Consider the following 16712-nt stretch of genomic DNA (forward strand, 5'->3'; position numbering starts at 1 on the left):
ATTTGCACTACTGGTAGCATTGTGAAAATCTGCACAAAAAAGATCCTTAAGTCATATAGTGTTTCAATTAATGTGGGCAGTAAGCGTATCCTTTAACAATGTTTTTGAAAATCTAACAACTGTAACCACGAAGTCGCTGTAGGTTATCCCTGCTGACCTTTGGCACAGTGGTGAGTGGAGGAGGAAAAACAGATAGATAAAGGGAAAGAGACGGGGATGAAGAGAGAAGAAAGTAATCTGGATTGTTGAAAAAGAAGGGGAGGATGAGAGTGAGAAAGCTGGACAAATGGCTTAAAGGAAAGAAGAAGAGGAGAGTAAAGGTGCTTTGTGGCTGTTATCTGGCTAAGCAGAGCAGGAGGAAAAGAGGATAGAGGTTTTCTGCAATAGAACGATCAGGGGGAAAGACTAACATGTGAACCTTGTAAACACTGGAGGTGGAGAGGATTAGATATTTTAGGATGGATCAGTCAGATAGGTTTGATTAATATGACAACCTTTCATTCAACATCTAACAAAGACTAACTACCAACCCTTAAATGCTGCTATCTTTACAATCTATGGGTTTGTGTTTGTTGGGGTGGGCCGGTGGAATTTATGATATACAATCATTTTGACAATCTTACCAGGTTTTAGATATTTTGTAGTCCACTACCTGATTGCTGCATCGCTACTAACCTATTTGTTTCAAGTACAGCTTATGCTAAAACCCGTTGTTAGAAAATACCTTTGTTAATTATGTTGTTTAATGATTGCAGTATGTATGTATGTAGTATCTTGTCCTTTGTTGTTTCTGTTAACTGTTCTTACATTAAAAAAAATGGTGTATGTATCTTATTTATAATTGTCAACAACAGTTCCAAAACCCTCAATAAAATATCTAAAATAAAAAGATCTGAAAGCCAACAGAGCAGGAATTCTTCTTCCTGTGTGGAAAAACAAGACCGAGACAGACAGATCTACTTCATGATTCATCACTTCATGTCTAAAATAATAGACCTTCAGAAGGTTCCATAACTACTCTGAAAAGTTGCAGCAAGATGTCTGACAGTAACTTTTCTTGATTAAAACAAAGAGTATATATGGTACATCAACAAGAGCAACAAGCAAAGTAGGGAAGAGAAAGTACAACAGAGAGGTGTAAATAGGTACAGAGACCAAGAAAAAGACAGAGTGGAAAAAAATAGACAGAGAGTGACATATAGTAGAAGAGAGGAGGGATGTTGAGGGGGTCTAGTTCTTCATAAAACAGGTGTATAATCCCTCCAGGTCGGAAGAGAGCACACAGATAGAAAACAGACACAGAGCCAGCTAAATAAACAGATCCTAAACCTGCAGCTCAAAACACTGGAAACATATGACATCATGTGAAACAGGGTCTGCTTCAATGTTCAATGACCTCTTCTATCCCCAGTAAACCATTAAATCAGTTTTCAAGCCACCAATCAATCACCTAAACAGTCCCTGGAGGCATCTTATTGACTGCAAAGCATACAGCCATTTGAAGGGCAACTGTTAAGTATTTCCTGGACCTTGTACAAGATATGATGTTATGTTATGTCGTGACTTTGGGAAAATACTGTGAAGTGCTACTCTTTCCTACCAGGAGGACCATCAGTCCAGATACTGTAGGTAAAACACTGGTTTGCACTCTGTTTCCATATACAATCACAGTACTGTTTGGTTTTGTAAATCTGTGCTTTGGTTTGTGTGTGTAGTCTGAATAAAGGATGTTTCATGACATTATTTATAACGCCTGCTGCTGAATACACCGATTAATCATTACATTTGAATAATGAATCATTATCACAGGCAGTTTATTTTCTAATTAAAAGTAGAAAAGTAGAATTCAAATCAAAGTAGTGCAGCCATATCATGTTCTATTCAAATGTGAACAGTTAACACTGATTTCAACATATGTTGTTTGTACATTAGTTAGAAAAAAATATTAAAGCAAAGTTGACAAAACAATCTCCTCTCAAAGCCTATTTAGCAGCTTTCAATCATATCACATGATATTCATCAGCAGATGTGGGTTCCTCAGTGTCGAATTACAGAGCATTTTATGGATTTCTCGTCCATGTGGACTTAAAAGCAGTTGCTTAAAAGTTCCATGTGCTGATGAAGATCATGTGATATGATTGAAAGCTCCAACTACTAAATGGACCTTGAGGTGAGATTGTTTCACCAACTGCCGTTTCCAAGGTCAAGAATGAACTTGAAACTCAACTTTTAAGTCATTAAAATGCTCAGGAAAAAAAGGAATTTTGAACATCTGCATTTCCATGACAACTGGGCAAAATCCATATGCCGATGAAGATCATGCGATATGATCAAAAACTCTAATACAGCTACAAAATGGAAACTGGTGAGACTGTTTTGCCAACTGCTGTTTCAAAATACAATGAACTTTGAAACTCTTAAAGATAAAGATAGCTAGATGTATAGAGATGCCTACAAACAGGTATTTCTTTGTGCACATGCTTTGATAACGTCCACCCATTTTTATATCCACTTAACCAAGTTGAGGCTTGCAGGGTGCTGGAATTTGCATTCGGTAAGAGGTTTATTTCTCCATGCAGTACCTGAACTCATCACTGAAGCTTATGAACTGATTTCCATTTGTTGTAGGCCTGTTTTTAAAAGCAGACGTGGCCAATGGCTCACAATACAGCAGCTAAGTCTGATGTGAAGTTTAATATTGACAGTAGAGACAGTAATAGTTGTTGCGCTGATGCTGCTGGAAGTTTTAGTGAACATCTGCACTTTATTACTGCACTGCTGGTTTTTATGTGGTAGCTGTGACAATGATGCTGGTGAAGATGATGACAGATGTTTCATTGCTGGTGATGGTGCTAACAGTTGCCATCTGCACTGCATTACGGCACCGCCAAAAAAAACAGGCAACCAGCTGTATAATTGCAATATAACCAGGCACACTAGTAGAGCTACTACTCTAGCCTTAATCTACTTTTTATATCACCCAGACTCAAACACACATTCACACAAACTTAACGGGGACAGCAAAAATGCTGAGTTGGGGAAATGTCTAGGGCACAAAAATACATATTGTTGCTAATCAGTGAAACCTTGTAAACCATATGAGGATCTAAGACATTCTATCATGTTTATAGTGTGACAACCACACATTTTTGAGTACATCTAATGGAGTTTTAATGAATCAAGGTTAAATAATGAACCCAGACTTCAGAGGAGAGTTTAACCATGCAACTAAGCCTGTAACATGACAATCACCAAAACTGGTTTTAGAAAGGTTTTCATTTGACACCGACAGAATAAGACGATGACATATATTCAACATAACTGTGGTGTCAATCAAAGATTGTGTTGTGTGCAGGAAGAGGTGCCAAAATTATTCTAAAGTATTGTCTAACATTGTAATTTGTGATAAATTTACATTCAGGCAGCTGACCTTGAAGCAAAGAAATATTTTATAATGTTTGCTAACCTAATCTATTATTTTTTTGATTTGGTTTTCATTGTAGTTCCAAGTTGCCGCTCTTACCTTGGTGGGAATGCGTGCCGTCAAGAGGTAGGCTCGGTGAGATGCAAGGGCCTGAGAGAGAGAGAGAGAGAGAGAGAGAGAGAGAGAGAACAGAGAGAGAGAGAGAACAGAGAGAATGAGTATGTAACTGTAAATGTACACTCTGAGCAACTAGAACAAGGAAATAAAGACAACAGAGAGCTCGCCTGTTGACTCATCAAGAAAAGGCTTGTGACATCAGTCAGTATGAAAAGAGAGAAAAAGCTGAGGAATGATGATGAGGAGTAAGAGTCCTCTCTACTTGAAAACAAACATATAAACAGACAGTTACATTTACATTATAATAAGCATCTCAGCACAACCCACTGAGATGCCTTCGTTTTTACTGGACCACCCCCGTCTGAGTGAGGCCATCATAGGTCAGTGCATTTTTTTATTTTATTTCTTATTTGTGTTGTTTCTGCCTTCTGAGCAAACTGGACACCAGCTGCCACTGTTTATTAGAATACATGGTGAGGATTTAGCTTGCTTTTGTTGCTACTCTGTGAAAGAAAAGTCAAGGCTTGAGGAGGCATAACTGGAATGGTAAAACTTGACATTCCTATCCAGACGAGCAGCCTTGAAGGTTCATTCGGCTGGTTTATTGAAATGGCTGCATACACTGAACAACCCAAACCTTGTGTCTTTTGTAGTCTCTATATTATATGGCTGTACTTTAGCATGACAATATACAGTACAACAATTCTGTGGTAACAATTTTGGTATACCAAAGTGGATTATCACAGTGCACCATAAAATAACCCAACACAAGAACAAAGGTCAACACAATGAAAAAGTTTGACCTTTAAAACTAAAACAACTTCAACGTCTTATACAAATTGATGTTTAAAAGTTGAAGTCATATGCCTTTACCTTCATGTGCTATGACACTGGATTTTCTTCTGTCAAATCATCATAACCCAACCAACTTAAACTAGGTAGATAGCAGTGTCCCTTTGTCTACCTGGTTGGTAGACAAAGGCATATACTGTGTGCCTCCATTAAGGAAAGTCTATAAACTGTCACAATCTTTTTGAAAGATGTGAAAAAAGAAACAGAGGGATGAGAAACGGAGGTATAAAAGATGACAGTGTGCCCTAGCCCTCTGTGGCTCAGCTCCACAGGCAGGGGTCTGTGCAGTTTGATGTGATGGAGGCAGACAGGCAGGCCTGTGTGACCAAAGATAACCTCTCCTAAAGAGCACCAGTCACCACTGCTACGATCAACTCTCCCTCTCTCTTTGTCGTAGTCTCATTTCTGTACAGTAGCTCTCATTTACATACTATGTGTGTGCAGGCATGCTGGTGATGGAATCGCCTAGTTTCACTTTAAAAGAGAAATTAACATTAGATGAGTTCAAACGGTCTTATGTTTTATAGGTTTGGCCATTAGTTATGATAACACTGTATTCACCACATGCAGCTTCAATAAAACAAAGTCCGACTGGCCAGGAAACTTGATTGTTACGACAATCAGACAGGTCTGTCTGGAAAAAACAGTCTGTAAACTGTGATGGATTTATATAATGGAAAATTTGGGTAATCGTTTTACGGTTCATCTTCATTTTCTCTTCCAAATAAATTTGGCTAAGCTGGGGGTTTGTTAAAGGGGCATTACACTGACTTCACACGTTCAGTTTACTCATCACAGGGAGTAATATTTAGCCTGTGAAAACCTTTGGTGCACAGATCTTTTTTTTGTCTCTTGTGACTCCCTTAACTTTATGTAAGTACAATAATAAAATCGATAGAGTGGCCTTTTAAAAGCTGTATTCATCTGTCGCCCCATTACCTGCCCTGTCAGACTTCATTTAAGTAAAAAGATGGAGTTTTGCTCTCTGTATAATCTCAGAAGTGAAAAAATGTAAATAAAAATAAGAGATTGGCTGCAGAACTTTGAAGTTGGGTGACAGAAAAAAGGTCTTCTGCTATGTGACACAAGAAGCCTTCCACCTTTGTGTTTTCCACAGAGGGAACCCCTGGTTGTGTGTGTCTGACAGCATTAAGTCATGGTTTTAGTTCTTAACACTACAAGTGAAACACACCATTTTTTATGGAAAGACTGCTACACAAGAGTGGGTTTCCAGGAGCTGAATAGCTACAGCTGCAGTCACACCCAATAATGACCAAGAACCTGCTGACTCTGAGTGGAGGGGAGGTACCAACTGACCACTGAGGCTTCCTCTTTTCTGGCCAGTCTTAATAGAGAGGGTAGTAAATCATTCAGTAGTTCCAATGCATTAAAGTACACAAGGATACTTTTATGACTGCCTGTCAAAATGAATTCAGTGCACCTTATAACTTGTTCAAACTGTTTAAAACATACTCTGATTCATGTTGCCACAGCTTCTTGGATTTCCCTTTAGTTTTTCATCCTCCTCCTGTCAATGCAGGACTGCCCCTCTGCCCTCTCCCAGTGCTCTCTCCATCTGCCCTTTTGAGTGGACAAAGCCATAACACCCCCACCCCCACCCCTCGCTTCATGGACACCCCCGCTCTCTGTCTTAAATGGACTTAAAGCCTTGAGCCTTTCCTTCAGCCAATGATTTCACAGCGACCACCATCCCGCCTTCAGCTCCACTCAGCCAACCAGATGGCAGCAGCGTTGGAGCATGTCTACCAGACAAGAGAGAGCATCTGCTATTACTCTCGCTCTGTCTATTACTCACACACACAGAAATTGGGGGCTCACATACAAGATAACTGCCACAGGATCTGAAGCACCATTTGTCTCCTTGGCCTGCCACACACACACACACACACACACACACACACGTGCACACACACACACACAATTGTTTCTGAGACTTTCTGAGCCAAAATCATTTTAATATGAAAATCTGATACAGACTTTGTTGATACAATCTTCTGTGTTATTTTACATAGATAAATAATATCATTTTTAATAGCTATTTAACAGAATATACAACACACACTATTTATAATTTCTGCTTCACACACACACACACACACACACACACTCAAAACACACCATGAAAGAAAGGTCTCAAACCCCATTAAAAAGGTCAGCAATAGACGCACAGATCTGTGAAGTGTGTGTTTGTGTGTGTGTGCACTGTGTAGCCCATTCATGGTATTACCATTCCCAGATTATCATTTTTTCTGTCAAACTGTCAACCCCACCTACCCCCCTCCTATTGACCCAACCCACATGTGCATACTCATTGTGTTACTATGGCAACAGCTAGGCCAAACTGCACACACACATTTGTGAATACATACACACAGATAGACACTCCCTTACACATGAAAGTATCACGCTGCAGTGCCAATCCTTGCTCGAGAATGTCAATGAGTTTTAACCCCCCCCAACAACACTCATGCTGGCCTACAGTTATGCTGAATCTCTGTAGGAAGCAAAGCAATACAGAGCAGTGCTTCATCTGCAGTCATTTAGCTGTGGCAGCACTCAGCCACAGGAAATCTACCCCTTACCAAAAATACTTTTATCACATTATTTATCATCTACTCCTTTAATTTGGTTTTGTTTGGGTGAGAATGCTGTCTTTTGGTGGCACCAAAACACATCATCAAAAATGCTAGCTTCAAATGCTTCAAATGTTTGACCACCCTGAGGTATGCTTGATTCATCTTGCTGAAAATTTAACCATCACCAGATAAGTAAGGTATACTCCTTATGTCTTCTCACATACTTGCAACGTTATCTTGATTGTCTTTTACGCTGTACTTGAAGAAATTGTTTGACATTATGGGAAATATACTTGTTTGCTTTCTTGCCGATATTTAGACGAGAAAAATAATACCACTCTCATATCTGTCAGTTAAATATTAAACGACAGCCAGGAGATGGTTAGCTTACCTTAGCATGAAGAATGGAAACAGAGGGAAACAGCTAGCATGGCTCTGTCCAAAGGTAACCAAATCCACCTACCAGCAGCTCTAAAGCTCACTAATTAACACATGATTTATTTAATCAGTACAAAAACAGAACTGTAAAAACGACAAATTGTAGTTTTATGGGGCGTTATGTGCTGGACTATATCCCTGAACTAAGCTAATCGTCTCCTGGCTGTAGTTTCAGATTTAAAAAGACATGAGAGTGGTATCCATCTTCTCGTCTAATTCTTGGCAAGACAGTGAACAAGCACAGTTCCCAAAATGTCCACCTATTGCTTTAAACTGTAACATATTTATATAATAAAGATGTAGCTGGAATACATACAAAAGGATAAGACTTAGAGATTTGACAGAAAACGTTGATTTTCTATTATTCATTTAAGTCATTTTTGAAGGTTCTCAAATGTGATGATTTGCTGATTTCCTCTGTTTTATATCGTTGTTAAATGAGCATCTTTGGGTTTTGGACTGTGGACTGAACACAATAAGCAATTTGAACAAAATCACATTGGACTCTGGGAAATTGGGAAACTGGGAAATTTATATTTCAGACCAAACCAGAGATTGAAAATAAACCCCCCAAAACTGAGATTTATTGATAGGTAATATAATCATCTGTTGCATCACTAATACAAATAGCAGAGTGGGAAAAAAAACGCTGCTGACACAGACTCTTTATTGCATAACTAATGCCAGCATGTCCTGCATGTGCATGTGTGTCTGTGTGTAACATTAATGAGTCATGATGTCCTGGCTGCAAGCTGAAACTGTCAACGCAGCACAGTGGGATGAGAGTATTTTTAGGGCTATGCAGAAAAGGAAAGAGAGAAACAGAGTGTGTGTGTGTGTGTGTGTGTGTGTGTGTGTGTGTGTGTGTGTGTGTGTGTGTGTGTGTGTGTGTGTGTGAGAGAGTGAGTGAGAGAGTGAGTGAGTGAGAGAGAGAGAGAGATCAGCCATTGAGACAAGCAGAGTGGACACCAGAGAGACAGCAAGTGAGACAGTGAGCGAAGGAGAGGAGACGGAAGGTCAAAGCAAGTGAAATGAATTAGTGCTGTTTTGCTGATAAGGAGCAAAGATTTAAATCCAATCAGAGGGGAAGATATTTAATGAAGGGAAGTGTTTAAAAGTCGTTTCATCTCTGTTAAAACCAGTGCTGCTGGGATGACCCCCATCTTAGCTTTTAATACACAGAAATCAATCAGCTCACCCTGGATAAAATACAGAGGATTCCTCTGCTCCTCTTATCCTGCACTTCTTTGCATTTCTCTCCCACTCTTTTCTTCCTTAATCTCTTAATATCTTTGTCCTTCTTCAACCCCATCCTCTCTCTGTATTTCTAACTGCAAAAAAACATACTTACTCTATATGATTACAGATGGTTGCTAATGGTAAAAAAAAGGGCCAAGATGCACATTTTACACCAGTAAAACTGTATGCACGTCATATGTTTAGACTTTATGCTGTGGAATGTATGACTATTGGATAATCAAGCCATCACTGCACAGAAAAATCCATTCTGTGGAACAAGAAAAATGTCCAGTATTTTTTTTCTTCCTCTGCATTCTTGCTTTCTCTGTCTTCCTTATCTCAAATTGGATGCAAGGTGGACTGCACCGTAAAGAACACGAGGGACAGTATACACACAGTATACAGTTATCACACAGCATACTAACAGATTGTACAGGTGTAACCTGAAATAGTTTTTCTCTCATTTCTTTCTTGTAGAGCTTCCTTCCGTACCATCTTCCTGTTACTGTTTCCTTGTATATACAGTACATATGAATATGCATGTGTGTGTGGTGCGTGGGTGAATGTATTCAAAAGGGGGAGGCATGCGTATACCTAGAGACAATGGAGCAGCAGAACACACACACACCGCCCTGCTTTTATCTTTGAATAATCAGGGATGGTGCAACTCAGTGTAAGAGAGGAGCAAGACTCTCCAGGCTGCTGTTTAACAGGCTAACATACAGCAGCAATTAGACAGGGCAAAAATACTGTACAGTTTAATTTGCAAGGTAGAGGTCTTCACGGGTCTACTCAGTTCTGGGGAACCAAGGCCAGAACCCGCGACCAGAGTGGGACCGTGTCCAACTTATTCTGAGTATAATCGGGTGGGGCAGAGTTTCATTTTACTGCCATGGGTCTCGGGACTGTGTCAATATGTACTCAGTATCAGTTCTGATCATGTGGTATGTCATAATATTTAGAAAATATTTTAGGAAACCCCTAGCCTATGAAATGAGATTTATGCTTTCTCAGAAGTGTTTTCCAAACAGTATTTTCGGTGAAAAGACTTTAAGAATGAGGACTAACTGGTTTGCCGCTGCCAGTTGGCTTGAGGGAGAAAGAGAAAGAGAGCAGGTGGAAAGAGAGCAGGTGGAAAGAGAGCATACAGTAGCACAATGCAAATTCCACATAGAATTTTTAAATAATAATAATGTAATGGTAGTGGTAATATTAATATGAATAAAATAATAATAGGAATAATTATGATAGGAATAATAATGATAATAAAAATAATAAGACTAGAAGATGGTATTGGAGTTTGTTCAGGTTGGCCGCATTTTGGATTGGGTCTAATTATCCTTAGATCTCCTTCAGAATGGGTCTCTCTCCTTTTTGAAATTTTATTTATGCTTTTCAGTTCATGTTTGTCCCGGGGTCCATTTCCAATTGGGTCTAACATTTTAAACCCATGAAGACCTCTACTGCAAGACAGGTCTGTCTAAAAACAAAAAACAAAAAAAAACAAAAAACACAGTCTGTAAACTGTGATGGATTTATATAATGGAAAATTTGGGTAATCATTTTACGGTTCATCTTCGTTTTCTCTTCCAAATAAATTTGGCTAAGTTGGCGGTTTATTAAAGGGGCATTACACTGACTTCACACGTTCAGTTTACTCATCACAATGAGTACTATTTAGCCTGTGAAAACCCCTGTATAATGTCTTCTGTGTCTCTGGAGGGACTTTCCAAAGTTTGAAAGGGTTATTTTTGGACTCATACTAGAGATTAAAAGTCAGGATATCTGGACCTTTGGTGCACAGATTTTGACCCTTTTTTGTCTCTTGTGACTCCCTTAACTTTATGGAAGTACTATAATAAATCGATAGAGTGGCCTTTTAAAAGCTGTATTCATCTGTGGCCCCATTACCTGCCCTGTCAGACTTCATTTGAGTATGTAAAACGATGGAGTTTTGCTCTCTGTATGATCATGGTGGTCATTCTAATCGGGTGGGGTAGGGTCTCATTTTACTGCCATGGGTCTTGGGACTGTGTCAACATGTACTCCATATCACTTCTGATCATGTGGTATGTCATAATCACAGCAGGAGAAAATATTTTTGGAAACCCCTAGCCTATGAAATGAGATTTATGCTTTCTCAGAAGTGTTTTCCAAACAGTATTTTCGGTGAAAAGACTTTAAGAATGAGGACTAACTGGTTTGCCGCTGCCAGTTGGCTTGAGGGAGAAAGAGAAAGAGAGCAGGTGGAAAGAGAGCATACAGTAGCACAATGCAAATTCCACATAGAATTTTAAAATAATAATAATTTAATTGTAGTGATAATATTAATATGAATAAAATAATAATAGTAATAATTATGATCGGGATAATAATAATAATAATAATAATAATAATAATAATAATAATAATAATAATAAGACTAGAAGGTGGTATTAGAGTTTGTTCAGGTTGGTGTACGTCTAGTTAACTGCCCCACCTTCATTACAGAGCAGCAGCCCTGAGCTTTTCTACGGGATCTTCCGGGTTGCTATGACTTCACATTCGTTCTTCACATTATTACTATATTGCTGCTCTTTCCGACCACGGCTGCTTGTTAATTGATGTTAATCGGTGTTGCTGTTCTCACTCTATTAATTCAATTAAATTAAATTTTATTTATATAGCGCCAATTCATAAAAGAAGTTATCTCATTGCACTTTTCCTATAGGGCAGGTCTAGAGCGTACTTTTTATAATATTAATTACAGAGACCCAACAATTCCCACCAATAGAAAGCACTTGGCAACAGTAGCAAGGAAAAACTTCCTTTTAAGAGGCAGAAACCTCGGGCAGAACCAGACTCAATAGTGGGCGAGAGAGAGAGTGAGAGAGAAAGAGATACAGAGAGAGCAGGAGGAAAAAGAGCAATTGGGTCTAACATTTTAAGCACATGAAGTCCTCTACTGCAAGGCGGGGATAAAAGTAGTTACAGTTCTTGAGAAGCCATTTATTGAGCTATTAAAGTTTATGTACGCAGTACTGTATGTAAGTTAGTCTTTTTCCAGATGTCACGACTCCTGGCACAGGTTAGTTTAACATCAATACCTTTATATTAAGTTTCACAGTCTCAGAACACATAGCCATCAAATCTGTCAAAACATCCTGAGAACGACCCTGAACACAATTTAAAACTGCTAATCCCCTCAGCAGAGGAAGCACAGGAATTGGCTCCGACGCCAAAGATAACCACTTATCTGCGATGATAGAGTGGGAAAACGGGGAGAAAGAACCTCAGTCGGGCTGACACAGGAGAGATCACCATGGTGCGATCTGCTCTAAAGGCCAACTTGAACTTAATCTGGTTCCAGAAAAAACCCTCCTAACTGCTCTAAACTGATTCAAAATCATTTGTTTTACAATACATGGATTCTCCGCTGCCAAGACAAGCTGCTGACAGTGCAGCTGAGGTCTAGTCCTGTAATGTCTGTTGACTCACACTGCGCCAAAACCACAGCACAATGTGAGTTTGTAGTACAACATGGTTCAGTGATAGAACAGCTAACATGATGTACAGTCTTTTTCTTCTTTCTACAGTCTCTGTCAAGAGAGAAATCATGATATGATTGTCTGGACCCTTCTACAAAACAGTATAACACTATTCAACACAACAGCCACCAGACAGTGTGGTGGTCTGTCTGCAGCATCCTTATATGGCAAGTAAAGACACATCACCATAGCTTCAAATATTTATAGGATTTATAGAATCATTACAAAACACTACACTAATTGCACAATTGCTTTATAATGTAAAATCTTTCTATAAAAGGTTTTCAAATAGAAGCTCAATCACTTTGTCAGGATGCATGCCACATTTTTTCCCCTTCAAATGATGGATATCCCATTTTGGAGCAAAACCATTCTCTGCAATGCATATCCTCCCCACACTGCACCAGCAGCCAAGGAGAGCATTAAGAGAGAGACATCAATTTTCTTTTATCACTGCCCTGCTCATCATTATGTGTTTTACTGCTAAGGAGATGAGCGTGGTGAGGAACAAAGGCGGCTGACTGTGGTACTTCCTGAAAAGATTTGATTGGCTGGTCTCATCAGACCACAGCTGCAGCGAGCTGAGGCATGAATAAATGTGGTGTCTGATTATGATACATTTCATGGTTTAGTTCTATTTTTTTATTGCTACTATTGCTTGTTTTGTTTTCAGTGATAATACAAAGTGTCAGTGAATACGCACAATGTGTTCAATAATAAATGAGACATGTAAGCTTGATGATTAAAATAGATGGAACCACTTTTGAGACACATTCCTTTTTAATTTAACTGAGCACAACCAATAACAGTAATTCAATGCATGTTACCATATACATTATCTCTGCATGCTGCCTGTGTATCATTGCCTCACTAACAAGCATGAAATATCCAGTCAACCTCCCAAATGTGAGCAAAGCTGAGGCTGACCAAGCGTTCAAAGGGCCCGGCGGAGGGATTAAATAATTGCTTTTAGATTAAGATTATAGTGGAGGTTGGAAAGACGCCCTCTAACACTGGATAGATAGGGTTTTTATAAACTGGGCTCTGGTGGGACTGATAGTGATCTTAGAACAGTGTCAGTCTGCAGGGCGTCTTCTAAGAACCCTGTGTGTGTTTAGGTTACAGAGATAAGGAATAATCACAAGGGTTCATTCATTCATCAGCATGCCAGCCAGACACAATGGGGAGGAGGTGTGAGTGTGTGTGTGTGTGTGTGTGTGTGTGTGTGTGTAGCTATGTGATGGTGAGCCAAGGTTTCTGGGTAAATATCGCTGCAGACCACAGGGATGAAAGAGTGAGACAGAGAAAGGCAGAGAGAAGAAAGGAACAAGGGAGCAGAGGTGGAAAGATTATTATTTTTACAACTCAAGTAACAAAGAAAACCAAAGTGGCAGAACCTCCTCAAACTGAAGTGCAGTGCTTTGTCAAGGAGAGACAGACATACGCAGGTATGATGACAGAGAGAAAGCCAGAGCGAGAGAAGAAGAAAGGAATGACGGAGACAAAGGCAGAGCAGGGAGAGGGGAGGAGGGAGGGGGATTTCGTTTTGGGCTGCTGTTGGCATTACCCATGGTTTCCCTCTGGAGTGGGTAGATATAATCAGGCAGCACTAACAACTCACACGCAAACACAGTTCTGAACATTGATTTCAATGATAACAATACAGTTAGTGTGGTTTAGATCATGAATGATATTTCCCCCCAAATTTAAGCAAAGGTCCTCTAATAAGATTTATATATTTAAAGAAAAAAATGATCAAAAGAAGATGTAGATGATGTAAAACTAATACTGGGTTTCCTGTAGGGATCCTAATGGGACAATGCATTTCAAAGGAATCAGAAAACAGAAAACCTGAGAATGGGGAAAGTACCTTTAATTGTGTTGAACATGCTCAACAGGAAAAAGATAAGATAATTTTAGGAGAAAAAAAACATTTCTCCCAAATTAAGTACAGAAGGTGACCCAACTAAGTACTGTGACAATCACTGAAGCTACTTCAAATAAGCAATATCACTTAATACTGTAATACATTTCTAGGTTTTGAAAAACAAAATAGAAGAAGAGGGCACTGCTTTAGTGCAAGTTTCATACATTTCAGCAAAACAGTGTTGTAAATGTATTGTATTTCATAGAGTTAGGGTCAAAAAACATCAATATCCAGGACAACATACAGCTGATCTGTCAAATCCACACTCATGTTGAGCACACCCACCTATAGAAACATGGACACACGACTGCACACAAAGACCCAGAATACAGTGACCAGGGAGGGTAAAAGGATGGGTATTTCCTTTACAATGTCTGCTATATGGGAATTGACCCACTGTCAGCTCTGTATACTGTAATAATGACAAAAATAAAATAAAACAATAAAATGAAATAAACCAATCAAATAAAATAAACAGAACAGTGGATGAAAAAAAAGTAGGTTAGCAGTTTGCAGAAGGCAATGATAAAAACAGTTATGCAACAACAATTGCAAGGACACCTTAAAAACCAACCATGAGGCAAAAGCAAATGATAGCACTGGTGGTGAAGTCAGTGCAGTTGTTTTGCAAACTGTCCAATATCATACATATGCTCCCACTCTTGCCTGATCTGTATTGATCTGGTTTAAAATTCACGGTCTAAATAATCCTCAAGATTAAAATTTGGGTTTAAAGTCAAATTCTCATCATACAGGCAACCAAAATGACAGGCAAGCCTCTCTGGAAGAGACACATTATGCAGATTGTCTTATTTTTGTCACTCAGGCTTCAGTGTTTTGAAAGAAAACATCACATTTATTAGACCTGATTGTTTCTGTGGCTCTTTACTATGACATGGTACAAATGTCATTATCATCCAATCAATGCTGACTGTTGTTGTGACCTACAAACACCATTCAATTACATCCAGAACAGGCTGACACTACCAACCAGGCCATTGCACTATAACACCCAATTGCCATTTTTCCCACAGTCAGACCAAAGGGACAGGACCAGTCAGACCAGTTCAGCACATTCATATGTAGCACAAATGTGCAGATTTAGAACAAAACTAAGACATTCATTTTTGTCATCGAAATAGGTAAAGAGGTCAAAGGGAGCTCCATAAAGTAACAAGACCTCTTTTGCCACATTTGATCCCGTGGTGGAAACCAGACACACTGGAAGTAGTTCTATGAGATTACAAAAACCAAACCTATCAAGCCAACAACCTGAGGCAGGGTCAATTATATTACTAAGACTGTCTGAGTGACAATGACCCTGACCTATGAGATAATAAAGATGAATGGCTGTGGGCAGGGCATGCATGGAGCCAGGCTATGTGGCTGGCTAATATCTCTCCAAGGAGGCTTTTGTAGGGCATTGTGGGCTGGAAACATGCTAAGCCTTGCTATTAAAAAAAAAATCCTAATTCAGCTTAATGCAAAGTAATACAAGACTGATAGATACTCAGCCTCTAAGAAAGTGTCAGTGAGTGAACAGACTATCGGACATAATAAGCATGTTCAACCTTATCTTAACAGAAAAAAATACACTCTGTTGTGAACTAATGTACTAGTGTAATAATAATAAATTCTTGTAAAGTCCTATGTGGATTTAGTGGAAACTTATTTTGAAAAGTACACATCAACACTTCAGGTGTTATATTATTTATATTACTTTGCTACGTTTCTAAGTGTTGTTAATATATTTTTATGGAAATAATCTTTTCATTCTGGTCTTTCACTGATAAGGTACGCTTCTTCTTCGTTCCATTTACTTTTGGTGTTTTTATGTGAAACTAAGTTATTTTAAACAAGTGTAAAGGGAATATGTTTACATTTTGTAGCTAAAGATTTATATATTTTTATGCAGAAGTTTGTCGAAGCATGTGTGTGGCATAGGGTTAGGCTACCGTGTATATTATATAGTATAGTATAGTATAATATTTTACACAAAAGAATGTATTTTGGTTATTTCTTTATTTTGTGAGAATTTTATTTATCTTTTTGTAATATTACTGTGCATTATGCTCCGTTTTCTTTCTTGACTTTCCCCAGGAAGGCGCAGAGGGCAATAATGCAAGACCCTGTGAATGCTTTGTTTCTCTACAGAGCTGTTATGCTGTTGCCATGTCCACTACACAACACAAGGCAGTTAGATCCAACACTTACACATGCACGCACACACGCACACACACACTGAGAACCAACTCCATTCAAAATTCCTCCTAATTAACCAGCTCATTCAGCTGAGTCTGTTCAAGCACTTCACAGAAACCAAACCACTCAGAAAGAGCCTGACAAAAACTGTCTGATAGCATGGTGTGGATGCACAGTGTGCTAAAATTAGACTCCCTGACTAACCTAAACTAGCATCTGCATTCAGCCTATTCTGAAACACAGCTCTGGTTGAATTGGTCACAGTATGACACAGCAAATCAGCCTCAAGTTGAGAAGAATCACTGTGAAGTGTTTTTTCGGCTCTTTCATCCTATTTAAATGCATGAGGGAGATAACAAATTGCTCTGTTTGAGCAGAGACAAAGAAGT

The 16712-nt window shown here is 39.0% G+C and overlaps 1 protein-coding gene across 5 annotated transcripts in view; it reads right to left on the reverse strand.

Moving 5' to 3' along the window:
* The window catches only part of LOC122881250 (F-actin-uncapping protein LRRC16A-like), a 78301-nt gene that overhangs the window by 47845 nt on the left and 13744 nt on the right, over positions 1-16712 (reverse strand). For all 5 annotated transcript variants that reach the window (XM_044207187.1, XM_044207186.1, XM_044207188.1 and 2 more), the window contains exon 3: positions 3524-3574. In XM_044207187.1, the coding sequence (XP_044063122.1) occupies positions 3524-3574 (51 nt within the window). The remainder of the gene's footprint in view (positions 1-3523; positions 3575-16712) is intronic.

This window comes from Siniperca chuatsi, linkage group LG9, assembly GCF_020085105.1.
Source record: "Siniperca chuatsi isolate FFG_IHB_CAS linkage group LG9, ASM2008510v1, whole genome shotgun sequence".
In the NCBI taxonomy this organism is placed as follows: Eukaryota; Metazoa; Chordata; class Actinopteri; order Centrarchiformes; family Sinipercidae; genus Siniperca; species Siniperca chuatsi.